Source organism: Lontra canadensis, unplaced genomic scaffold (assembly GCF_010015895.1).
Source record: "Lontra canadensis isolate GAN:19392208 unplaced genomic scaffold, GSC_riverotter_1.0 scaffold104, whole genome shotgun sequence".
NCBI lineage: Eukaryota > Metazoa > Chordata > Mammalia > Carnivora > Mustelidae > Lontra > Lontra canadensis.
This window is the reverse complement of record NW_022631098.1, coordinates 2,191,041-2,217,789: the sequence shown is the minus strand read 5'-3', so window position 1 is coordinate 2,217,789 and position 26,749 is coordinate 2,191,041. Positions and strand designations below refer to the sequence as shown.

At 38.2% G+C, this 26,749-nt stretch overlaps 1 protein-coding gene across 2 annotated transcripts in view; it reads right to left on the bottom strand.

Moving 5' to 3' along the window:
• ATM (ATM serine/threonine kinase) overlaps positions 1–26,749 on the bottom strand; it is a 130,699-nt gene that overhangs the window by 51,380 nt on the left and 52,570 nt on the right. For both annotated transcript variants that reach the window (XM_032838312.1, XM_032838313.1), the window contains 12 exons: positions 26,187–26,356; positions 24,985–25,231; positions 17,726–17,841; positions 17,010–17,136; positions 16,370–16,569; positions 9,062–9,236; positions 8,337–8,501; positions 7,389–7,521; positions 5,951–6,046; positions 3,854–4,025; positions 2,415–2,556; positions 1,203–1,379 (listed from right to left, as the gene is read on the bottom strand). In XM_032838312.1, the coding sequence (XP_032694203.1) occupies positions 1,203–1,379; positions 2,415–2,556; positions 3,854–4,025; positions 5,951–6,046; positions 7,389–7,521; positions 8,337–8,501; positions 9,062–9,236; positions 16,370–16,569; positions 17,010–17,136; positions 17,726–17,841; positions 24,985–25,231; positions 26,187–26,356 (1,920 nt within the window). The remainder of the gene's footprint in view (positions 1–1,202; positions 1,380–2,414; positions 2,557–3,853; positions 4,026–5,950; positions 6,047–7,388; positions 7,522–8,336; positions 8,502–9,061; positions 9,237–16,369; positions 16,570–17,009; positions 17,137–17,725; positions 17,842–24,984; positions 25,232–26,186; positions 26,357–26,749) is intronic.

The following is a 26,749-nucleotide window of genomic DNA, read 5'->3' as shown; positions in this document are numbered from 1 at the left end:
ACCCAGGGCTCATCACAAGTGCCCTCAAGTCCTCCTTAATGCCCATCCCCCATCTAGTCCATCCCCCACTCACCTCCTTCAGTCAACTTTCTGTCTGTTCATTGCCGCAGTCTCTTACGGTTTGTTTAACCTCTTTCTTTCCCTCCCTTCCCCTACATTCATCTGTTTTGTCTCATAAATTCCACAAATCAGTGAAATCATATGCTATTTATCTTTCTCTGACTGGCTTATATCGCTCAGCATAATACCCTCCAGTTCCATCCATGCCATTGTCTATCAGTTAGTTACTTTTAACTGGTAGATGTTTGAACTAGTCAGATATTTTGTTTTCAAACTATAACTGAATCATGCTTGATGGGACCATATAAATTACACTAGCATTAAAATCTTAGAGCATCATGATATTACACTGCTTTGGATGGCATACTTGATAAAAGCACGTAAATTTTGTGTTTGATTTGGCATAAGCCGTTACTCTATTGAAACAAACTGTATTAGACCTTCAAAAATAAAAAAGCAGGAGCGCCTGGGTGGTACAGTAAAGTAAGCATCCAACTCTTGGTTTTGGCTCAGGTCGTGAGCTCAGGGTCACGAGATAGAACCCCGCATCAGGTTCCACACTTAGCACGGCATCTGCCTGGAATTCTCTCTTTCTCTAGAGTGGGAAAGGTGAGAAAGAGAGTGCCTGCTCACTCTCTCTTTCTAATAAATAAATAAATCTTTAAAAAAAAAAAACACAAAAAATAAATAAAAATAAAAAAGCAATGTTAACTGCTACCCTAGGTCTTTTCCTTACTCAAGAAAGTATACTAGGGAGAGTAAATGACAACAACCTTAAAAAAATAAATTAAAAAAGAGCAGACTTCTGGTTACTATAAGTATTGTAACTATTGTCAGTAACAAACGAAGCAAGGCACCCTTTAGAGCTCATCTGGTACGTAGCTCCGCCACAGCTGAACCCGGCCACACAGAGCTCCCGATACATAAAGATGCCCCGTTTGATGGACTCCCAACAGCTGAGCACAGGTGATGCTTCCTGGAGATGACGTGCATGACCCCCGCACTCCTTTTAGAAACAGAGGCCATAAATATGGACTGGAAGCCAAATGGAATGGCACAACCAAAGGAAACTACGAAGAGAAGGCTCAAATACAAAAAGCACAGGTAGAAAGGGATTAAGGCAGACTCATTAATCTTCTTACTTCACACATTGGCTTTAATAGTTGAAGAATTTCACTTTTTGTGCCTCCACTATCCAAAAAAGCACAAGTCAGCCTCTTTATCCAAACGTCATGGTTTTCACTTTGAGGAATCCACAGGCTCATATCATCCAGGCCTTCTAAAGGATTTTCTTTGTCTAGTCTGGGCACTTCCAAAAACTAGAGAGAAAACAGTCAAAACACGTAAGTACAATAATTAAAAATATATTCTCTCTTTTCCATGCAGAACAAGTATCTAGGCATAAACCTGTTTCTAAACCAAACTAAATATAGTTAAAAATAATTCTGGAGGCAATGGATAACTCTTAAAATTAAAACAGATTTATGTTTATATGAAAGGCCAAGTGGTATGATCAAGAATTACTGGTCTACGCAGCAGGATACTTGAGATCTACTCGCAGCTCACTAGTAGCATAAGGCACATCACAAACTCTCTGCCTCACTGGTCTCATGGACAAAACCGCTCCAAGTCTACCACAGAGAACGGACTTCAAAATGTTAAAACTACAGTGTTTTACAGATTTTACTGGTTTTATTAATTACTGGTTTTATTAATAGTTTATATTACCAGTAATTTCACTAAGACCAAAATTATATTTATAATATATTAAAAAGACTATTACTACAATGGGTATATGTCCCAAAGTTAATTTGATGAAAATTCTACTGTTTATCTCCCTATAGCTTTAGGAAAAGAAACTATTAAAGAGGGATACTTAGACTAAAAGAGAAGCAAGAGTTCTCAAATATCCTTCAGAGTCCTTCGAGTCAAACATTGTTATGGTATTAAAGTGGAAAAAGGGAGAGTCTACAGGTCATCTTCTATTCCACTAAGGGACTGTGATACTTTAACTTCCTACAGAAATATACACTCGCTTGTTGCACAATACCTACAAACCACACCAGCATCAATGGATTTCTTGGCATCAGTGTAAGGGTTTTCTACTCCTAAGACAAAAGGCCTATCGTTAAGAACGCCTCCTATCCCCGAAATCAGTCGTAAGCTGACCTTTCTATCTCAACTTTTCCGCACTGCTGTAATTAAAAACACAAATCCCCTGATTCAAATACAGCTGGAATTACTTCTAAGAAAAATTAAATGTTAGTATAATACTATTTAGGCAACTTGATATTCATATCCCACAGCAAAGAGAACTGTTTGGATATTCCATAAACATTTATTATTTGAGAGACCTTTTTTTTGGATGTTCTAAAAGGCTGTAGATAGATCAGCATGGGATCAGGTGTCGTCTTGTAAATCTCCCAGAAACTATGTCCAGTCTTTGTAGCTAAAATGCTTTTCAAACAGGTAACAGCAGCTGATCGCACTTTGACACTGAAAAACATATAATTCAGATGCTTACTAAGTATATCAACTACTGATAAATGTGAAACAACCTCCAAAAAAATTTTAAATCTAAAATTTTAAATTTATTTTACAGGTTGACCCTTGAATGAGTTAGGAGCACTGATCTCCACACAGTCAAAATCTGTATTTAAATCCTAATTCCCCCCCAAAACTTAACTACTAATACCCTGCTGTTGACAGGAAGACATACAGATAACACAGTCAATTAACATAGATTTATATATGTTACATACTGTACTTTTACAACAAAATAATCTAGAGAAAATGTTTTGAAGAATATAAAAGAGAATATTTTGAGAATATAAGAGAGAAGATACATTTATATACTATACTGTATTTATCGAAAAAAGTCCATATATAAATGGACCCAGGCAGTTGAAACCTGTGGCATTCAACTATAAAGTGTAAAGGTCAACTGTGTCAGGCAGTTTTTACTTAGGAAATCTTACATCTCTAAATAAAAAGTCAAGGGGCAACTGGGTGGCCCAGTTGGTTAAGCATCTGTCAGGTCATGATCTCTAGGTCCTGGGATCGAGCCTCATGTCAGGCTCCCTGCTCAATGGGGAGTCTGCTTCTCCCTCTCCTTCTGCCCCTCCCTGCTTGTGTTCTTTCTCTCCCTCCCAAATAAAATCTTAAAAAAAAAAAAAAAAGTCTTGGTAATTAAAATTCTACAGCAACAATGCCAAAATTATCAAAAATTTTTAATATTCTTTCAGTAAACCTGAGTTATTAATAACTGCGGGGGGGGGGGGACAGCAAAGGAATAAAAGCACAAGCAATCTCACAGCACCAAACGAGGTGAAACAGGTGAAACGAGGAAAGAATCTGCAGCAATTTTATTTGCATAAACAATTAAAATGGGCAAAAGAAAACCCCATCTGATTACCTTAAGATTATGATGCTTCCTCTCTAGGATTTACTTTAAAAGGATCAAAATATTCTCAATGAGCACAGTGCCTTTGATTTTGACAAGTGCCCAAAATATCTGCTTTTGCAATTCTCCTATTTTTGATGTTCTGTATCGAACCACCTGGCATTTTCTTATTGTTTGTCCAGTCTACAGTCACTAGAATTCAAAATGGGCCTTGTCTGGTATGCTCGTCCGTGAAGCCAGTGCCTGGCACATAGCAGGGCCTCAGGGATTATGGCAACTTGAAGGAGAATGCTTTGGTTTCAGGAGATGTTAATTTCGGTAAAGTATCAATCTCCCTGAATGTCAGATGAAGTAGATGCGAGCAGATATACATGGTCATCCCATACTCACCAATCTTCTACGAGCGTGTTGTTCAGGTAGGTCAGCGTTATGAAGGTCCACTGAAGTTCTTTATCTTCAAATAACTCGGGGGCCTTGGTAGAAGATGTATCTCTACTATGCTGTATAGCTATCGTGGAGAAATCGACAGGGCCCACTTCTCCCAGGCAGCTCCCAACAGCCTCTAGATTTAGAAATTCCTTTTCAGTACAATTGTTGCTAAAAGATCTCCCATAAAAACAAGTTTTCTAATTTCAAAAATATCATGTTTCATCATCCTTCAAGATTTAAGCGGCTTCTCAAAGACTCTGTAGAGATTAAAGAAGCTACTATATATTGTAGCATTTTCTTTATAGATCCATGAAGGCAAAAGATATTTTCCCCTATAAAATTAGTAACAGAATACATATAATAAGGATGAAAGCCTAAAGACAGCTACTGGATGAACTCATCAACAGACTTTAAAGCTGTTAAAACATTTTTGAGGTATTTATACATAAATCTTAAATACCCAGTACAGTGAAAATTCACACACACATTTTTTTCCACCTGTGTTGTCACTACCCAGATAAAGACAGAGCAGTTCCTGCCAGAGAACACCCTGATGCTCTTTCCCAGCTGTGAGGGAATTTAATTAAAATACACTCACAAATTTTTTGATAGCTCTCCTTTCAAAAGGCGGAGCCCTAGTTCCTCACCCTGAGTGTGCGGTGTACTTGGTGACTCACTTCTGACAAACAGAGTACTAGGCTTTCACTTCCTTGGTTGAACTTATCCCCAAGCACTGGATTCTCTTAGATGTTATTATAAACAGAATTACAAACAGAATGAAATTTTCTTTCTAGATTGTTCACTGAGGGTGTATAGAAACAACTAAATTTTGTGTGTGGATCCTATATCCTGACATTGTGTCAGATTCATTTATTAGCTTTATTACAGTAGGTTTCTTGTAGATTCTCTGGATTTTCTAGATATAGCATCATGTCATCTGTGACTACAAACAGTTTTCTTTCTTTCTTTCCATTCTGGATGCTTATTCTTTTCTTCTTGTTCCACTGCTCTCGCTAGAACCTCCAGGATAACGTGGATGAGCACTGCTGAAAGCAGGCAACCTGTCTGCTTCCTGACCTGGGGGTGAAAGCTTTTGGTCTCTCACTGCTAAGAAGGACGAACAACCATCCTAAGATTTTATGCTACACAGGAAAGCCGCTCCGGGCTCATGGAGCAAATCAGGTCTGTCCCTAGAAACAGTTAAACTACAGACAAACATGTGAATTCCTTGTTCAGAGGAAACTTCCAGGGTGCTGGTAAGGCTCTTGTTTCGAGTTTCTCGGTCTGGGTGCTAGATGCACAGGTACTTTCTGCCTGTGAAAACTTCGAAGGTACATACTGCTATCTGCATACTTTTCTGTATGTAAAGTATATTTCAGTAAAAAAACTTACAAAATAAAGAAGTGCTCCAGTTATTAGGCTCCCACTGAGAAGACAAGAAAGACTCCACTGGAAGAAAGTAGAATCTGTGAAGGACCTTTTACTCCTCCACTTCTCTTATTTGAAGCACCGTTGTCATGACAACGTCCGGGTGACTTCATCCAGTGATCACCAAGTCTAAACTCTTCTAGGTGGGATGTGCGGTGGCTATTTACCTGACACTAGGATACCCCCCAAATCATGGTAGGAAAGGGCCCCGATGTGGTTTTCCTATCTGCGTTTAATTCACCTAGCCCTCCAAATGCTCATTCTTACTCTGCCCTATAAAAAAGATCCATAAGTACTGGTCAGTTATATTTATAAAATATATCAGAAGTCAATTTATTTGCAACCTAATACTACAAGTACTTATTTGTGACTTCTCCTAAATTTATAAGATGTTTTTAAGTGAACGAGGATGCACATGTGTAAATCACTAATTTTCACTTTATGCAAATGTTTAAGGAAGGAAAATAGAAAAGAAGGGCTGCTTAGGGACACTTCAACTCAACAGAAATACAACTCAGCTAGCACCTCACGGTGCCCTATTATCCCAAATTGACAAACTTTTACTGAATTTGAAAACAGAGATGACAACTCCAACATAAAAACTCACACTCATTTAGCCAAACGATTTACCTAAAACCTCCCGCTCCCCAGTGTGGTTCACGGCCAACCGGCATAACTGCAACAAGCTGACAATGAGCTTCACCATGATGCCCTCCTGCGGGTTATCTAGGAGCAGTTTAGGAAAAAATGGTTTCAACTACAACGGAGAAAACATGTTTCCTTACAATACATTTACAGATTAAATTATCTGACTTGAAAACTTTCATAAATGTTTCTTAAAAACAAGGTTTTAAAACACGAGCTGGTCAAAAAACAAAATGTGAATGTATCTGAACTTCCTTGAAAAACAGAACCATGGAACAGTGACAGCAAAGCACAATCTGGCAGACAGAGAAGGAGAAGCTGCGCCAATCAGCCAGTACCTTAGCAAAATCACTAGGAGTAAGAAATACGAAAATCATTCAACATTGACTGACAAGAAACCTGGAAGTACACTTTGGTCTAGTACACTAGATTCAGTCTAGACCAGCAATGTCCGATGGAACTTTCCACAATGACAGAAACGTTCTGTAACGTGCTCTGTCCAACAACAGCCATGAGCGTCATTACTCCTGAGAACCTGACATGTGCTAGTACGATAACAAAACTCAATTTTAAATTTTACTGAACTTTAATTCACTGAAATTTAAATATCTAAAAACAGCTAATGGCTGTTTTGGACAAGACAGGTCTGGACCAATGAATTACCCAAACACATAAGAACAAAAGAAAGGTGATCATCTTTTACACACACACGCACACACACATCTCAGAACAAAAGCACTATAAACTCTGAACTCATATGATCCAGACCAAAATCAGTTTTTAAAACTACTGGGAGGAAAAAACCACCATGGAAATAGGAAATAAATGGGTAAAAGATGAAAATCAAAGCATAATAGAAAAAGTTTCCCCTAAGTACAGTACTAAAATAACCTAAACTCAAATCAAAGTAACATAAAAATGAATGTTTTCTTAAGGAAAAAAAAACAAAAACAAAACTAATAACATACACAAATGTGTGTATATAAAAAAGCGCACACACACACATACACATCCACGTTATATGTATGCACATACATAGGAGACTTAGAGTGGGACACATATCTTTTATTTAAACAAGTTGGGAGCAATACCCACAGATTCCCCATATGCCTGGTCCTAAGGAATTCAAATGTTTCTTTCAGGCACTAGGGAAGTGGTTAAAAACGTTTCAAGCAGTAGAGTAACACGATCGTGTCTGAGTTTAGAGAAACCATTCTGGCAGAGGTGTAGCGGATGGATAAAACGGGGTTAATTCAAGGTGAGAAGATCACTCACAATCTCTTTTACACGGAGATGAGAAATGATGAACTACATGATGAGAGTCTAAGCTCAGCCCATGCCAATTAAACAAAGAGTAAGAATTTATAAAAGACTCTCTCCAAAAGAAAGATGCATAAATAACCCACGTCATTAACATCAGTACCCTGAGATGCTCTCATGAGGTCCACCATCTGGTCCTTGTGCTGAGCTAGCTGTCTGCGGAGATCCTTGAGTCCTTCCAGCCTTGTCAAAGGAAGTGCATCGTAAACACTCACGGAGAGAAAATGATTTATTTCCTAAAACAGAAAATTAGTTAAAAATGTAATGTGCTTTTTGGACATGGATGAAGTCTATCAAATAAAACTCAGAGAAAAAAATTAGTACATGTCTTTTACAGACACATTCATATCACTATTAACACCACACGAGGTAGAAATAAATGCCTTCTTCCACTGCAAATCTGCCAATGTTATAATCACTTAAATTGTAACGGGCTCTCTCCTGATGACCTACTTAAGATTTTAAGACTGTAATAGCATCCTCCAAAGGAGAAGCTTATATTTCTACTTATTTAGTACTATAACTCCAGTTTTATATCTTAGTACATTTAACTATATTGTCATATTGATATATAATCAAATACAGCATACGGTATTAAAATTATAACATTTATACCAAAAATTACACTAAACATAAATTTTCAAGTTTATAAAAATTAAAGTAAGATTAAAACTGGAAAAACCCCTTAAAAAGTCAAATAGCATCTCTAATTCAAACATTAAGTTGTCCCTCAAAAGATCAAATGGTAATTTTAAGATACTAATAGATCAGATGTGTATGAAAATCAAGCATATTTTAGATCAGATTCCTTCATTATTTAATTTCAGATCTTAACCAAGAAACCTTGATAGTTAAAATTTTACTGCAACACAGAAGGATATATTAAGATTCAGCTTTTTATTTGTTGAAAGGGGGGCAAATCTTACGTTATTTTTTTAAACACAATTTTTAAAAAAGATTCAGTTTTTTACTTTTAGAGAATTGGAAGGTTTCAAAAAAGTACTGCTCTCTACCCTAAAACAAAATAGTAAGAAGATGGAATAATTATTACCTCCAAAAGTGAAAAGGGTCCTTTACTGTATTTAATTTTCTGCTGAGTAATGCGCAAATCCTTAAAGACATCGTGGTCAGGGAAAGGATCTAGAAGTTTAATTGTCATATAGAGGTTTTCATTATCCTTGTTATCTATCACTAAGTATTTCAACAAGTTCAATACCTAAACATAATTTAAAGAAGAAAAAAAAATCAAAATGGAAAAATGGTTTAATTATATTTTAAAGTAAAACAACCAAACCTACTACATTAAATAATAAAAACTCTACTGACCCAGCTCAGATAATAATGTTCTAATTACTTCTACAGTACCACATGTGACTGTCCCCGGGCTTTCAAATGACTGAGCAAGTGTGTAAGGTGCTGCTACAGGATGGGCAGTGGGACAGAAAAGTGCCAGTATCACTGGAACATTCTGTAGACGTAATACCTCCTGCACCATCACAGTGATGTCAACTGCTGTCCCTGGTTGTTGTTACCTCTACACTTCAACCGAAGACAGAAACTCCTAGGTTATTTGTGAGATCAAAATTACTAAGTGCTCTGTAATTAAAGGATTATAAATATTAATTCACTGAAAATGTTTTTCTAACCATTTTTCAAAGAATATTTTCACTGAAATGACTAATTACACCAAGTAAACATAAAACATTCAGCTCCTTTCAAGAACACTCTGTACCAAGGTTATTTCACGTATCTCGCGAAGAAGATCTGGGGCAGTACCTGTTCCTGCACCTCCATGTGACCATCCACAAGGGGGATGAGTGTACCAACAATCACGTGAAGATGATTTTCTAGAGCATCCTTACAGGAAGTGACTGCCGTGTGGCAAACCCGGCTTAGCAGGTCACAGCACAGGGAAAAGCTCCGTAACGACACATCCATGAAACGAGAAGGCCTGACACAGGGAGGAAAGTAGTGAGTTCTAGGAAACTACTTGAACATAAGCTCATGGAGAAGTCATTTGTCTTCAGCAGCTTGAATTCTGAAGTGGCCGGACATAAAAGTCACTTTTGTATCTAATTCTTTTTTTTTTTTTTTAAGATTTTATTTAGGGGCGCCTGGGTGGCTCAGTGGGTTAAAGCCTCTGCCTTCGGCTCAGGTCATGATCCCAGAGTCCTGGGATCGAGCCCCGCATCGGGCTCTCTGCTCAGCAGGGAGCCTGCTTCCTCCTCTCTCTGCCTGCCTCTCTGCCTACTTGTGATCTCTGTCTGTCAAATAAATAAATAAAAATCTTAAAAAAAAAAAAAAGTTTTTTTTTTATTTGACAGACAGAGATCATAAGCAGGCTGAGAAGCAGGCAGAGAGAGAGGGGAAATGGGCTCCCTGCTGAGCAGAGAGCCCGACGCAGGGCTCGATCCCAGGACCCTGAGATCAGGACCGGCGAAGAAGGCAGAGGCTCAACCCACTGAGCCACCCAGGCACCCCTTTATCTAATTCTTAATAAAGTTTATAAGCCAAAAAGAAAAGTGACATCAGAAACATGATGGGGTAGATAGCTCCCACCTCCCCTCCTAACAGAGAATTGAAAAACAGAACTCTGTAGAAGATTCCAAGGTTTACAGCAATCAAGCAAATGCTAAATTAAAGGGGGGGGGCAACTTAAAAACTGTAGGAAAACTGTGGTGTTTTACTTGTCTTTGACCCATTACTCCCTCGAAAGCTTGGCAGTTGCCATGAAACCTATGGTTCTCATTCCCAATGTGGGGTCCTGGCTCTTTGCTCTGGAGGGAGCATAGCAGACCATATTTGCAAATTATTGACATCTGTTCTAAACCAGTCTGGGAGCTACCAACTAACATAAGGGGCTGAGCTCTGATCTAACTTGGATCTCTCCAGGCTGAAAAAGCCATGAGCATTGCTTGAAAACACCATAAAACTCACCAAATATCCACAGCTGTGAGAAGCAAAAAGTTACTGCTGAGACATACAACAAAATCACACATATATCTGGGAAATTTAGAAAGCCACACACAAATGCCCAGGGTAAGATACTTGCCCAAATATCCCCTGAGAAGACCATAAACTTTCACTCTGGGCTAATCCCTATGTTCAGTGCAAACCTGCCTAAGTGTTGAAGGAGAGTTCTAACACGAGCCAGTCTGCAAAAATAGGAAAGATTCTCATTCTCTCTCTCACTCACTCACTCCTGGCATTCAAGGAAATCTCCGTCAAAATACTCCCTGAATGCAAGTTAAGGACAGTCTTCAGCAGCCACACGTGGCAAGGAACACAGTCCCTGCACAACCAGTGGAGCACACTCACCCAACCAATGGACCACCACAGCCTTCAACGATTAAAAAAAAAGTCAAATCGTGGGGAAGGGGAAAATCTGATTTCCCCAGCTACATAATAAAAGTAAAATATGCAGTTTTCAGGACAAAACAGAGAGCCCAGAAATAAATCCACACTTATATGGTCTACTAATCTATGACAAAGGAGACAAGACCATACAACAGAGAAAAGACAGTCAACTAATGGTGCTGGGAGATGTGGACGGCTACATGGCAACAATGAAACTAAACCACTGCCTTACAACATATACAAAAATAAACTCAAAATGCATTAAACCTTGGGGCGCCTGGGTGGCTCAGTGGATTGGGGCCTCTACCTTCGGCTCAGGTCATGGTCCCAGGATCCTGGGATCAAGCCCCGCGTCAGGCTCTCTGCTCGGCGGGGAGCCTGCTTCCTCCTCTCTCTGCCTGCCTCTGACTACTTGTGATCTCTGTCTGTCAAATAAATAAATAAAATCTTTAAGAAAAAAATGCATTAAACCTTAATGTGAAACCTGAAACCACAGAATTCCTAGAAGAAAACACAGACAGTAATTCCTTTGATATCAACCAAAGAAACATTTTTCTAGATATGCCTCCTCAGGCAAGGGAAAAGCAAAAAAACCCAAAAAAACAAAACAAACAAACAACACACACACACACACACACACACACACACACATACACACAATCATTGGGACTATATCAAAATAAAAAGCTTTTTTGCACAGCAAAGGAAACCATCAACAAAACAACTAGGCAAGGTACAAGATATCTTCAAATGACATATGTGACAAGGGTTAATATCCAAAATATATAAAGAATTTATACAACTCAACAATTAAAAAAAGAATCTAAGAAATGGGCAGAGTACTTCAATAGACTTTTTCCCCAAACAAATGCTCCAAAGACACATGAGAAGATGAAAAGATGTCCAACATCACTCATCATCAGGGAAATGCAAATCAAAAGCACAGTGAGGTATCACCTCACTCCCTCAGAATGGCTAGTATCAAAAAGACAAGCAATAACAGGTGTTGGCCAGGATGTGGAGAAAGGGGAACCCTCGTGCACTGCTGGTGGGAATGCCAGCGGGGGCAGCCACTATGAAGAACGGTCTGGAGGGTCCTCAAAGAATGTTAAAAATAGAATAACCATAATCCATAATCCATCCAATAATTCCATTACTGGGTATTACCCAAAGATGATGAAAACAATTCAAAATGATGAAAACAATTCAAAATGACATGTAAATCCCTATATTTACAGCAGCATTTTTTAGAGTGGCCACGGTATGGAAGCAGCCCACGTGTCCAGTGATGGATGAATATGTAAACAAGATAAACACACACACACACACACACACACACACACACACACACACAGAGTAGACTATTATTCAGCCATAAAAAACAATGAGATCACACTATTTGCAAAAACACGGATGAACCTAGAAGGTATTCCGCTAAGTGAAGTAAGTGAAAGACAAATACCACATGATTTCACTCGTATGTGCAATGTGAGAAACAAAACAAACGAAAAGATAAATTCTGAACCACAGAGAACTGGTGCCTGCCAAGGAGAAGTGGGTGGGGGGGACGGGGGAAACAGATAAAGGATTAAGAGGATGCTTACACTGATGAGTGACGTATAAAACTGTTGAATTATTACATTATACACGTGAAACCAATGTAACAAATTTTTAATTAAGGATATTTTTAAGGTAAAAAAATCCATTATTTCAACACAAATCACACTGCATACAAAGAAACAGGAAGGTAGGAAAGGATGGCCCATTTAAAGAAATAACATACACGGGCCGAAACAGTCCCAAGGAAGCTCAGAGAGCGGAATTACGAGACGAAGACTTCAAACACCTTTTTTAAATATGCTAAAAGAGCTTAGAGACAAATGAACACAGAAGCACAGCCTACCCAAATTTATGGAATGCAGCAAAGGCACCTCTGAGAGGAAAATACGGAGCAGTAACCACCTACATTATAAAAGAAGACCGGAAGGGTGGGGGTGTGGGGGACTAGAAAAACACTACCAAACACATGCTTAAAAATTAATAGCAGTCTCTCAAACTCTCCCATGAAACAGAATAGTAGGGAACACTTCCTAACTCATTCCAGGAGGCCAGAAATTCTCTAATACCAAAGAAAATAAATATACCACGGGAAAATCTTAATTCTCAATATCCCCTAGGAATATAGATTTAAGGGGCGCCTGGGTGGCTCAGTTGGTTAAGCATCTGCCTTCAGCTCAGGTCATGATCCCACACTTCTAAAATCCAGCCCCACATCCGGGGCTCCCTATGCAGTGGGGAGCCTACTTCCTCTCCCCTTCTGCAGCTCCCTGTACTTGTGTGTGCACTCTCTTTTTGCCAAATAAATAAATAGCATCTTTAAAAAAAAAAAAAAAAAAGGAACACAGATTTAAAACTCCTCAAAAAAGTACAAGCAAGCTGAACGTAAGAGCTTATTAAAAGTATTATATACCATGAGCAAGTAGGACTTATCCCGGGAACACAAGAGTGAGCTAATAGAAGAAAATCAATCCATGTAATATACCACATTAATAAAATGAAGGAAAATACATGATCATTTCAATAAACACAGCAAAGGCACTTGACAAAACTCAATCTCCTTTCCCAATAAAAACAGGCAGAAAGACATGGATAGGAACTTATCCAACACAATAAAGGTAATTTATGAAAAACCCACAGGCCAACATAATCAATGTTGAGAGAATGGAAGCTTTCCCACTAAAATCAGGAACAAGACAAGGATGCCCACTTCATCCCTGCTATTCAACACTGTATTGAACTTCCAGCCAAAGTAATTAGACAAGAACTAAAAGGCATCAAAATCAGAAAAAAGTAAAACTATATTCATAGATGACATGATTATATACACATATAAATTCCCAAAGAATCCACAAGAAATCTACTAGTAACAAGTTAGCAAAATCGCAAGTCATGAGATCAGCACACAAAAATCAGTTTTAGTTCTGTACATCAGCAATAACAATCTAAAATCTTAACTAAGAAAGCAATTCCATTTACAATAGCATTTGAAAGAATTAAACACCTGGGAATAAATTTAACCAAAAAAAACAAAAGTTTTGTACACTGAAAACTGTAAAGCAAGGATAAAAGAAATTAGACAAGTCCAAATAAATGGAAAGATATCCCATGTTCATTGATTAGAAGACAAACTGTTGAGATATCAATACTATCCAAATGATCACATATTCAATGCAATTTCACTCAAAATTCCAATAGTCTTTTGTGCATAAATGGAAAAGCTGGTCATTAAATTCACAGGGGAGTTGCAAGGCACCCCAAATAGCCAAAAACAATCTTGAAAAAGAAGAACAAAGTTGGGAGATACCCACTTCCAGATTTCAAAACTTAGTATGAAGCCGTAGTAATCAAAACACTGTGTTACTGGCATAAGGGCAAACTAAGGGTATAGAATTGAGAATCCATAGATAAATCTACATATCAATGGTCAAATGATTTTTGACATGTTCATTCAACAGGGAAAAGAAAAAACGACAAGTTCATTCAACAGGGAAAGAATAGTCTCTTCAACAAATGGTACTAGAACAACTAGATCTCAAGAATGAAGCTGAACCCCTACTGCATACCATATGTAAAAATTAAAATGGATCAACAATGCAAATACAAGAGCTAAAACTAGAAAACTCTTAGAATAAAACATAGTGGTAGATCTTCATGAACTTGGATTTGACAATGGATTCTTAGATAAAAAATCAAAAGCCTTAGAAACAAAAAACCCCAGATAAATCAGACTCCATCAAAATTAAAAATTTGGGGGGCATGTGGATGGCTCAGTGGGTTAAGCCTCTGCCTTTGGCTTAGGTCACAGTCTCAGGGTCCTGGGATCAAGCCCCACATCGGGCTCTCTGCTCAGCAGGGAGCCTGCTTCCCCCTCTCTCTCTGCCAGCTTCTCTGTCTCTTTGTGACCTTCCTCTCTGTCAAATAAATAAATAAAGTATTTTTAAAAAATTAAAAATTTTTGTGCATCAAAAGAAATTATCAGGGAAGTGAAAAGACAATGCACAGAATGGGATAAACTACATGCAAATCATATACGCTGATTCACTATCCAGACTATATTTGCAAATCATATAGTAAGAGCTAGATAAGGATTTTTTTTTATTTTTTATTTTTTAATTTATTTGATAGAGATTACAAGTAGGCAGAGAGGCAGGCAGAGAGAGGAAGGAGAGCAGGCTCCCTGCTGAGCAGAGAGCCCGATGCGGGGCTCGATCCCAGGACCCTGGGATCATGACCTGAGCCTAAAGCAGAAGCTTTAACCCACTGAGCCACCCAGGCGCCCCCAGGATTTTTTAAGATTTTATTTATTTGACAGACAGAGATCACAAGTAGGCAGGGAGGGAGGCAGAGAGAGAGGGGGAAGCAGGCTCCCCGCCAAGCAGAGAGCCCGATGTGGGGCTCGATCCCAGGACCCTGGAATCATGACCCGAGCTGAAGGCAGAGGCTTTAACCCACTGAGCCACCCAGGCGCCCCTAGATAAGGATAAGAAAAATAGGACAAAACAAAACGGAAAAAGATACTCTTTGTCTGCTCTGAAGAATTCACATTTGAAGGCAATGTTATGTACTAATCAGAAAACAAATAGAAACATCATCAAACTTAATTCAAAAGAATAAAGATGCTTAAACTGAACATATACCCAAAATCTACATTAACTGTGATACTATGATTTATAGTAAGAAAGATATTTTGCTCTTCATCCCTGCTTCCAGCACAAAGCTCCTAAAACTCCAGGAACACCAGTGATGAAGGCAAGAAGAGTGTCTCTAACTTCTGAAAGCATCTAGGTCACCTGAGGATGTGGACTGGTTGCCTCCATCAACCTTGTGATCAAGGGTTGGAATTCTCGGTCCCACTCCCCTGATCTCTGCAGAGGGGACTGGGAATGGAGGCTGTGTCAATACCCACTAGCCAGTGCTGTAATCCACCATGTCTCTGTCACAAGGCCTCCATAAAAACCCACAAGGACCAGCTTTGGGAGCTTCCAGATTGGTGAACACATGCAGATGTGGGGAGAGCGGTGCCCCTGGAGAGCGCAGGGAAGCTCCACCCCCTTCCGTGATACATCTCTCTTCATCTGGCTATGCCTGAGCCACACCCTTTTATAATAAACTGGTAATTCGGTCAGTAAACAGGTTTCCTGAGTTCTGAGAATTTTCTGAGTTTAGCAAATGAATCAGACTCAAGGAGGAGGGTCCCTGGAACCTGAAGCGTAGAGCTGGCTGGTCAGAAGCACAGCTGGTATCTGAAAGAAGGTGGGGCAGGCAGTCTCTCAGGACTGCGCTGTCAGTCGCAGGCTCTGACACTAAGCAACCATTAGGAGCTGAAATAGGACACCCAGCTGGTGTCTGGAGGGTTCCTTCCATGTGTGTGTGAGAAACACCATTTTCCCTACACATAGGAATTGGGGACCAGAAGTGCTACAGTGACAAATATATATCAAGTCACTGAAAATTCGTTTATTTTAAAATGTTGAAGACCCTTAGAGTACTTAATATTTCTAGAGTTGGAGGGATAGATAATGTAATTTTTTAAAAATACTGGGTATATATATTAAAAAGCAAAATTAAGGAAGCAATACTCCCACTTCTACCTCTTGAAACTATAAAATTTCAATTAAGATAAGGTAGACAAAACAACTTATATATTAGTCTAAATATATTATGTACCTTTTGTTGATATAATGAATCAAAGTATAGATAACATCTCGAAGAACAAAGGCCCAAGCTCCTCCTAAGGCACTTTTAATATCTTTCAGTAATAAAGTAACAAACAGGTGATATATTTTAAGAATTCTGTGCTTTTTATAAACATTATTTGTCTCAGCAGCTTGCTCACAAATGGCTAGAAGAATTTTCTGATAGGAATCCTAGAAAATAAAGACACAATTGATAAAAAACTTATCTAATCATGTATACTCAACTATGATAAATATATTTTCAAAATAATAAATTACATAATTTTGTTTTGGTTTGATATTGAAGGCAAATACCACATTAAGGAATAGTATCTTAAACTGTTGTCAATTTACCTAGTTTTCAGAGAGCAAACAGTACTTTTCAAAAATCTATACTCCCTAAGTCAATGTATGACTAAAGTATCCTGAAATTCACACTTCATATACAACATATTTCAATTAATACTGACAAGTAAAATACCAAGATATAAACTTGTAAATGAGTGTTCTTGATTTATTCAGACAAGTTTTCTCTTTATTTATTTTTTCTTTTAAGATGTACTGACACAGATTTTCTAGCTGAAAAAGAAGGAATTCTCTCATCGGTTATTATAATAGTAATGTATACTTACAGGGCTTTTGGAAAGAATTTCTAAAATGCTTTTCAGCTTGGTTTTATGGCAATTGCTGATATAGGCAAATGTTGCTTTAATCACATGTGATGGAAAATGAGGTGGATTAGGGGCAGGATCCAAATCCCTACAAGTTATAGGAAAAAAAGCAGTCATCATTTTCAGAACAAAATTATTAAAAAAAAAAAAAAAGATTCTGTTGAAGTTTCAGAAACCAGTGAAGCTTCAGAAAGAAAACTGAGATTATAATAACCCCAGGTTCTAAAATTATTTTCCTACTGAAACACCAGGATTTTACTAAAATCACAAATGACTTATCACATTCTATACATTATCAGTCAGAATATCCTAATACCTCCATGACTTAATTTTAAATGATTTAAGAAATCTTTAATGAAGTTAATGGCTGTTCTACACATGAGCCTTGGTATCACTTTAGCTCTGAATTAAAGCTCTATTAATATTGTGAGACTGGCGATCAGACACTTTATATGAAAGGAAATTATAAAGTGAAATCACTCTGGGAGATACTAGTACTTTTTTGGACAGCTAGCACAGTAAGGCACAGAGTGAAAACAGGGTGCTCTCAAGTAGCTTGCACAGGAAACACAGTACGTGCATAAAAACTGAAAGAGACATCTGAAGGCGTCAACCAATCAACTTCCCAAAGAAATTCTGAAACTGCAGCCAACTCTCTAAGTTTAAAATACCCATACCCTGAAAAGTCACAGAGGTCCGTGCTCTGGCTGGCACCGGAAGCTGCCGGTTCGTGTAATGTCATCAGTAACTCCACCACAATCTCTGGTAAATTACTAAGGAATAAATGATCAATCTGTAAGGATACAAAATTAAAATAACATTTAAGTTTTCACGTCTGTGACCTTTTAAGACAGTTTGAGGGACTAATGTTACTGCATCACTTCCAAAATTAATCCAGGACTAAAAAAGGAAATAAATAACCAAAGACCTAAGATGTGCAAGACATATAGCTAACTCATTCTGCGTGCAACCAGCCTGCAGCCTGAGAGGAAGGTAAGGAAATCATACCCAACAAGACTCCCTTAATCTGACTCTTGTTTAATTTTAAGAATCAGGGGTGTTGGGGTGGCTCAGTTGGTTAAGCCTCTGCCTTCAGCTCAGGTCATGATCTCAGGGTCCTGGGATCAAGCCCCACATTGGGCTCCCTGCTCAACAGGGAGCCTACTTCTCTCTCCCTCTGCTGCTCCCCCTGCTTGTGCTCTCTCTCACTCATTCTCTCACTTTTTCTCTCAAATAAAATAAGAAATAATTTTAAAGAATCATTTTAACTGACTAAGGCTTCAGGTGTAGCACTGAATTCCTCAACCTAGTGATTTTCCTGCCAACCAAATTCCCCACTGACCTACACTGCTTCTTAAAGTGCATTTTACCCTTGATTTACTCGGAAAATCCATCTTGCTTTGGAATGACTGACTAGTAAGAATTCCTAGTGCCTTCCCTGCATGACTTTTCCCCAGATTTCTACTTGGCTGATATCCCCAATTCTGAGGCTAGCTGCTCCCCATATCCCCCGTCAACAAGAGTAGATGGAAACCCTCCCAGACAGGAGCAGGCTCGTCATCGATCCACCTCCTGTTACCCCGGCCTCACAGACGACATAAATTCAGTGTAAAGAATGGGTCCGCTGCACTATACCTCACCCAAATGAATGACGATCGTGGAGACGTAAAGGTAGATTTGTTAGCTCTCCAAGTAAGGAACTGCAGCGCTCAAAACTAAAAGGTAAATGGCTGATTCACTGGGTGCACAAGGAGATGAGGAGATGTGCAAACGTGCTGCCTCACAACAGAAATGGTTTAAAACGGGACAAGAAAGAATGGAATGTAGAGATCCTGGCCCTTCCCTCACGCGCATGCATCACTCAGGCCAGCCTTTCCAAGGCTGCAGCCCTTTTAAGAATGCAGCTTCGCTTCAAAGCTTATCTGGGATAAAGAAGGACAAACTGGCTGCCTCTGTTTCATATTGGAGGAAACATTAGAGAATTTCCTTACACACAGAACGGCAAGTGGCTTCATGAGTTTTGTACCATTCTACAATAAGCAAGACCTGTAATGTTTAGCTAGGGGACATATAAATTATGCAGGTGTCTAGGTACAGCCCACCAATGTTGTTAACTGTTAATATCTCAGGCTTTTGACAACTGACAAATTTTAGAGGCTCAGAGACTAATAATAGTTGTACCAACACTTATGCACAGAAGACAGAATCTAGAAAATTGATTCGGACAAAGTGTATATTAGAGAACTAAAGAAAAAGCAAACTTACAACAACTTAATGCCAACTGGAACTGAGTAACAATAATTTAGGTCTTTAACCAAGTTTCAAGTTTGCCTCTCTCCATTCTTAACACTGATGTTTCAATCAGGCCTCAGTGTAATTATTTTCCCCTCCTTGACTTACTCGGATTCTACAAATTGCTATCTTTTAGTTTGAATACATTTATTTTTTTAAACATTTTATTTTTAAAGATTTTATTTATTTATTTGCCAGACAGAGAAAGAGAGCATGCACAAGCAAGGGGAGCAGCAGGCAAAGGGAGAAGCAGGCTCCCTGCTGACCAGGGAGCCTAACATAGGACTCATTCCCAGGACGCTGGGATCATGACCTGAACCCAAGGCAGACTCTCAACCAACTGAGCCACCCCGGGGTCCCTAGTTTGAGTACATTTAAAAAAAGTAGTAGGATTATGCCTGCTTAGAAGCAGGGAGATGGCTGGGAGAGGTAAAAGCAGGGTCTTTCATAAATTCCATAACCTTTGAAGCACCAACGTTCTGTTTCAACTGTCTTTTGAGAAAGGAGCTCATTTGCCTCCATACTGAATTAGATCTAGCTCCGACTGGCAGTGGTCCACCGAGGCAAGTGAGAAACTCCATGTTCCATTTCTTGGTTCAATACAGTAACTGGGCAAACAAAAAAAATCTCTTGAAGTTTAGCCAATTGTAATTTTAACATTAGCCAACCCTGGTTAGTCATCCTTATTTACATTAAAAGAAAAAAAAAACAAACCCTTGAGAATAACCAATCTTCTTTTACTTTAAAAAAAAGTTTAGGTGTTTTAAGATCCCTCAAATAATTTTGGATGTATCTAAATTACTACGAAACAGAAGTTGTCATAGATCCTTTTTTACTTGACTCCATCTTTTATCAAATAATGAGTATTCACTACATACTAAGTAGCCAGGATACATTGGCAAAACAGAAAAAAGTAAAAAATCCTACCTTCAGAGTACTTATAGCAGAGTAGACAAACAATGAACATGATTTGTAAGTATATTACATATAGTCAGTCTCATGGGAAAAAGAAAGAGTGGGATATGGGACCTTGAGATCATACTTCTTGAAAAGTAAAGAGGAACACTTCCTACATGCTGTTCAGTACTAGCTGAAATTTAACATCTGGTTTGCACTTATTTATTACTGCCCATTAAAATAAATTTTACGGAGAACAAACTGAGTGACTTTCAAGTGGACACAGGTGGAATATATCTGGTATTTAGGCTAATTTAAGTTTGTTGGTTTCATTAAAAAAGACATGTTTTTAGAGTTATCAGCATTAAATATGAACGTTTTTTTAAATCTAGGTTTGTTAAAGGTCAAATAAGCTCATTATTAACTCTGCTGTAATTTTTTAGCAAAAGGATGACTTAAAATGATGATTAATTTTCTGTCTCTAAGTTTTCATGGGTTATCGTTAAGACAGTCTTTGATAAACTAAGGCTTAAACAGCACTGAATTCATTGGACATTTAGGTCTTTCTCAAATGAAGTAGGATGGTAAAGCACTGATTACTGAAGGCAGCTTTGTGTTTTTGGCTTCTTATTGCAGAGAAGAGAAGAACATTTGAGTGTTTGAAAACATGCTCTGTGTTTTCATAAATCTCTGTGTTTTCATAAATTCATAAATCTGCCATCTAAAGAATTCCGGCGTGACATTCACAACTGGATTCTAATGTAGTTTTCACTGGGGACCAAGTTTTTGAAAAGTTAAAATTCTTCTAAGTGTATTTAAGACTAAAGGAAATAAGGGAAAAAACTTTGAATGAAAAAGGTGGGGGGCGCCCGGGTGGTTCAGTGGATTAAATCCTCTGCCTTCAGCTCAGGTCATGATCCCAGGGTCCTGGGATGGAGCCCCACATCGGGGTCTCTGCTCCGCGGGGAGCCTGCTTCCTTCTCTCTCTCTGCCTGCCTCTCTGCCTACTTGTGATCTCTGTCAAATAAATAAATAAAATATTTAAAAAAAAAAAAAAAGAGAGAGAGAAAGCTGTAAAAGGTTTATGAGGGGAAATTTTTGGAAAAGAATTTTATATGTGGTCAGGACTAAAGTTGAAATGAATGGATATTAAAAGTATATTGGTGTAACATTGAAATTTTGCTTTTTTCTCTGTTCAGAGACAGTTTTCAATTGCTGGTTTGCACCTGACAAGAAAATGTAAACAAAGGTTTTTGTCTTTTGTCTGGCCAGAGAACCGGTTTCTACGTTTTCGAGTCTTTGGTCACTTCCTTAAAGCTTCTAAATATTAAAGGAGCTAAGTTTTGCTAACAACTATATAACCCCACATATTTGTCATCTTGGTTAAATAAATAATTATGTTTTAAGCTTTGTAATGATTTGTAATCCACTCTTCAGGCATGTGTTTTATAACTTTCTAGGGTTTTTTAACAAACTTCTCAGGATTTAAATTGTAAATGAATTACATTAGGCCTTTGTATTTGGTATGGTTAAGTTTCTCCGGAAGCACTGCCAAACAAACAATGACAAGCCTTTGGTTATGTCTGGGTAAATGCTAAACTATTCTAGAGAACGTATGTAATTCCTGAAGTTTTAATATGTTAAACATACATTTAATATGTTTTAATAAGTTTTAATATGTTAGTGTTATGTTTCACACAAATAACCAGATGTCCTTGCCAGCTACACTGTAACCTCTCATCAGATCTTTAACCATTTCCATTTTGGAGTCTTTTCTCATTTATAGTCATTCTTATTCTATTGTGACACGTCTCATCTTTAAAGAGATTCATAAAAAGGGCTTTTGCCAAAACAGGTTTTTTGATACCTTTAAGATCTTAGAACTAAAATTGGTAGAATTTCCAGAACTAAAAAAAAAAAGCTGCATTCAAACTAAACAAGACTTAGTAATATGGATGGTTTTTGTAATTCTTGTTTGAAACACTGCTGGTTCCTGGACGGCTGGGTGCCTCAGTGGGTAAGCGGCTGCCCTTGGCTCAGGTCATAATCAGCAGGAGACTGTTTCTCCCTCTCTCCCACCACATTGGTGCATACTCACTCTTCTCTCTCTCTCAAATACATAAAACCTTTAAAGAAACAACAACAGAAACATTGCTGGTTCTCTAATGTTTACTCTACCAGACTGAAGAATCTTTCCCTTAAGATACCTACGACTTACAGAAATGGGACATTTATTTGTGAAGAAACTGAAGCATTTAACTCTTCTTTCTACCTGCACCCTCTGAAATTCTGAAACTCTCAGTGAGCTTTCCTTCTTACACAGCAATCACAGTCATTTGCACAAGTTCAAGAAGAACCTATTCTCCTCGCAACAAAACACCACTGGAAATACTGGTTATTTTTACCACAGCTTTGACTGGAATGCCATATTTGAGAGACATGCACAGACTCAGATATGACCATAAAGCTTTAAGGGAACCAAGGTTGGCTTTATGAAGCATGAAGTTAACAAAGCCCTTTGGAAGGGTTGGCCCGATCCCTTGTTTACAGAGCTCCCAGCAGCCTTACCAGGGGAGTAAAGAATGTCACTCCCTGGCACAAGCAAGAACCTCAGGAAGCCTCGGGAAACTCGAGAAGAGGAATTCGCCCAAAACTACAGGTATCGCAGGCTTGTCTGATGGCAAGCACTTTGCCTGGCTTCTGGCCTACAGAGGCTACTAAAAGTTCAGTCAAGACTCCTTATAAAAAGTTCCAGGAAAGCAGATTCTAAAAGATCTATATGATCTATCCCTACTCTTGCTTATGTAAATTATTAGGACAATTTTGTTAAAAATGGGACTTAACAATCAAATTAGTCTTCATTTGGCTATATCTGATTAAAAATGAAGGTTGTTATAGAGGAAAAAGTGTTTCAACAACATATCTTTGTAAATATTAGATTTTAAGCACGCAAGACTCAACACTGGGTTTATAATTTGCTCTACCCATTAAACTGTATTTTTTCTTTTGCTTCTATAAAGGTGCCTCTTATTAATTACATAATTGCTTAAATGAAATTGCTTGCTATGCCATTAAGGCCTTAAATAACTATCAAAATAGCATTGAGATCTTTTCACTGCTGCAGAAGGTGAAACAAGTACTAACATAAAAACAGAATGTGGTGTATGTATTCCAGATGTCACCAAAATCTAAGAGGATTGAGCGAAATTAATGCTTTAAAGGATCTCTCTCTTTCCTTTAGTGCTTGGTTAAAGCTCCGGGACTGCAACACTATTACGGCCAGCTATCAGAGGTCTTTTGTTCAGGCTTCTCTTTCTCATAATAATATTAACCTTATTTTGTTGCCATTGCCGGTGCCAAGGTGCCATAACTTCCACCTGACAAGACAATCCTTTATACTCAAGGAGGTTCAGCTGTATGTTGTCTAGCTTGGATTAGCCGCCTCTGCCTTTGGTAACTCCGACATATAAATTCCCCACTCGGGGCATCTGGGTGGCTTAGTTAGTTATGAATCAGGCTCTTGACATGAGCTCAAGAAAGTCATGATCTCAGGGCTGTGAGATCGAGCCCTACATCGGACTCTTTACTCAGCAGGGTGTCTACTTGAGATTCTTCTCCCTCTGTCCCTCTCCTGCTCATGTACTCTCTTTCAAATAAATAAATAAAATCTTAAAAAAAAAAGAAAAATCCCCACCTGACCAATGTTGACCCACGGGTAGGGACATCTCTACACCCTGATTCAGCAGCAGGAAGAAGTTATAAAAGATAAGACCTTCCACCCTCAGCAATCCTAAAGATTTTAAGGGTAGAAACTATTCAGGGGGAAATGATGTGGGAAACAAAGGCAGAAGGAAATATAGATAAAACTAAATTTCCTGTAGCCCAATGACAAATACTTGAGATACACAGTTTAAAATTCCTCCAAGAAACTCCCAACTGTCTTATCATTAGTGCCTTGCTAAAAGGAAAAACAACCTTAGCTTGACAATAGCCAGGCCTCCCCCATCCTGTCAGTCTTCTTTAGCATATGAAAATCCTTTGTATATAAGTCACTTGCTCCTCACAATCCCAGGCCAGCAGCTCTTCTCGCCCCAGTAAGTAATTAAGACATTTTCTAAAAGGAAAAAATCAATAAAAATATTCCAAAGTTTTAAAATTTCTGATTAAAAATATTTCATTTAAAAAGCCAATCAAGGGCGCCTGGGTGGCTCAGTGGGTTAAGCCTCTGTCTTCGGCTCAGGTCATGATCTCAGGGTCCTGGGATCAAGTCCCAAGGGCTCTCCACTCAGCTGGGAGCCTGCTTCCTCTTTCTCTCTCTGCCTGCCTCTTTGCCTACTTGTGATCTCTGTCAAATAAATAAATAAAATCTTAAAAAAAAAAAAAAAGCCAATCAAAAGAAGCAATAAATAAATAAATAATTTTTTAAAAAAGCAAATAAAAAAATTCACAGATTGCCTATCCTAGACAGGAATTACTACACATTAAATTTTACTGCATAAATGATGAAAAGTGTTAAAACTGTGAAGTTATATCTCCAACGAATTAGTTTATGATAAGGACAGGGAGCCTGCCTGACTCCGTTGGCAGAGCATGTGACCCAGATCTAGGGATCAGGAGTTCAAGCCCCATGTTGGACCTGAAGCCTACGAAAGGAAGAAAGCAAGGAAGGAAGGAAGGAAGGAAGGCACGAAGGAAGGATGGATGGATGGAAAAATTAGAGGATTAGTAGGTAAAAGCGAAGCCCTACCTGTTTTCCTAGGACGTTTTCATCTTTAAGGGTATCATAGACTTTGGCAGCGGTCTCTCTCTGCTGTGCCATCCCACTGTCTCCTGGACCCTCGTAGGCAAAGTAAGGAAGAATATTTACAAGAATCTTTGGAAAGCAATGTGCTAGAAGACTTTTCCAATCCTCTTCAATCTGATTAGCAATGGACTTAACCTCATCAAAACGACTTCTAATCACCAGATGTGGGATCAAAACCTTGTAACATGATCTGAAAATATAAAATTTTAAAGTATATGTTATATATAACTTCTGTCAAATTTTGTAACATAGCTCTTAAAATAAAAAAAATCCTTTACTTAGTAACCATGAGAGCGCCACCTTATCTAGATCACTAAGCATTCTTACTCTAATTCTATAAATGGAGAAATGAAGTTAAATAAATTCTAAATAATCAAATTTAAGAAACAGATCTGAGACTATACCACCCTAATTCTATGATCAAAAAAACTGTGAACTACATTTATTTCTTTTGCATAACCGACTGATGCAAAATTATTTCATTTATGTAAAATGAAATGTGAAAGAAATTTACAAATTCAAACTATTAATGTAAATACTGTTATTGCCAAAATGAAAGAACGGCCACTGAATAATTATGAACTATTTTCCCATCATCCTGATATCCAAACATTATTCTTTAGTTGTTCCAATCCTCTTCATTTTCAAAATTTTCTTCTCAAGAGTTAAGAATTAGCAAAATAAGTATTTTTACATTAAACTTTAAATCTAATAAAAATAATGACAAAATGGTCCATAGCCAAGCAACAGCAAGGAGAAACAATTTATCTTTGATTTGTCATAGGGAAGATTATCAAACACTGAAGCTGAAAGAACCCTTCAAGACTTTGTAATTCCCTTGTATAGATGGAAAAACAAAGGCCCAAGGGGTGCTTCCATGGCTTGCCCAAACTCACACAGCTCATCATCGGCACAGCTAGGACCAGACCCTAAGTCTAGTGATTCTCTTCCATACATGTCGATTCAAACAAGCAGCCCTGCTTCTCCTACTACAAGCCTTCCAGCTCCATGTGTGTGCCTGTGCACATGGAGGGACGTGTGGGTGTATGAACGTGCATGTGTCTGAGGTGGGGGGAAGGGGCTGCCAAACATTTCCATCTAATTTTAAAATGAACATATTTCATGTGTGCCATAGGTAGACCTACCTATAGAAATCCTCAACATTTGTGTAATTTAGTAAAATAAAAGGAAAAGAATATAAACTATGTTCAGTATCTTGAAGATTTAGCCATTCCAAAACCAGATAATCCAAATGAGAAGCCATGAAGTCTTCCAAACGCCTGTATCCAAATGTTTCAGAAACTTTCTCTAAAACCTGCACAGATCAGAAAAGTCAATGCTTTAAGAAAACAATGAAAAATAAATCACTTAAATCTTTTATTTACAGTAAAACTTTGAAGCAATCATTCAAGCATTCTATAGCCTGATTTCCTCATCTAGGAGATGGGGACAATAACAGTACCTGGACTTCTGAGAGACTCAATGAGAAACACGTATTTAATATAATTAGCACTGAGCATAACACACGGCAACCACTTAGTACATGTTAAATGAATAAAAATGGAAAAATATATTGCTATGTTCAACCTTTCATTATATTTCAAAGGAAGGTCTAAAGGAAAATAATAGTTCTTCTCAGTCCTAGATCTAAATGAGAAAAATCCAACCACTATAATCCACTTATAATTATCAGGTAGTGGAGGGGCGC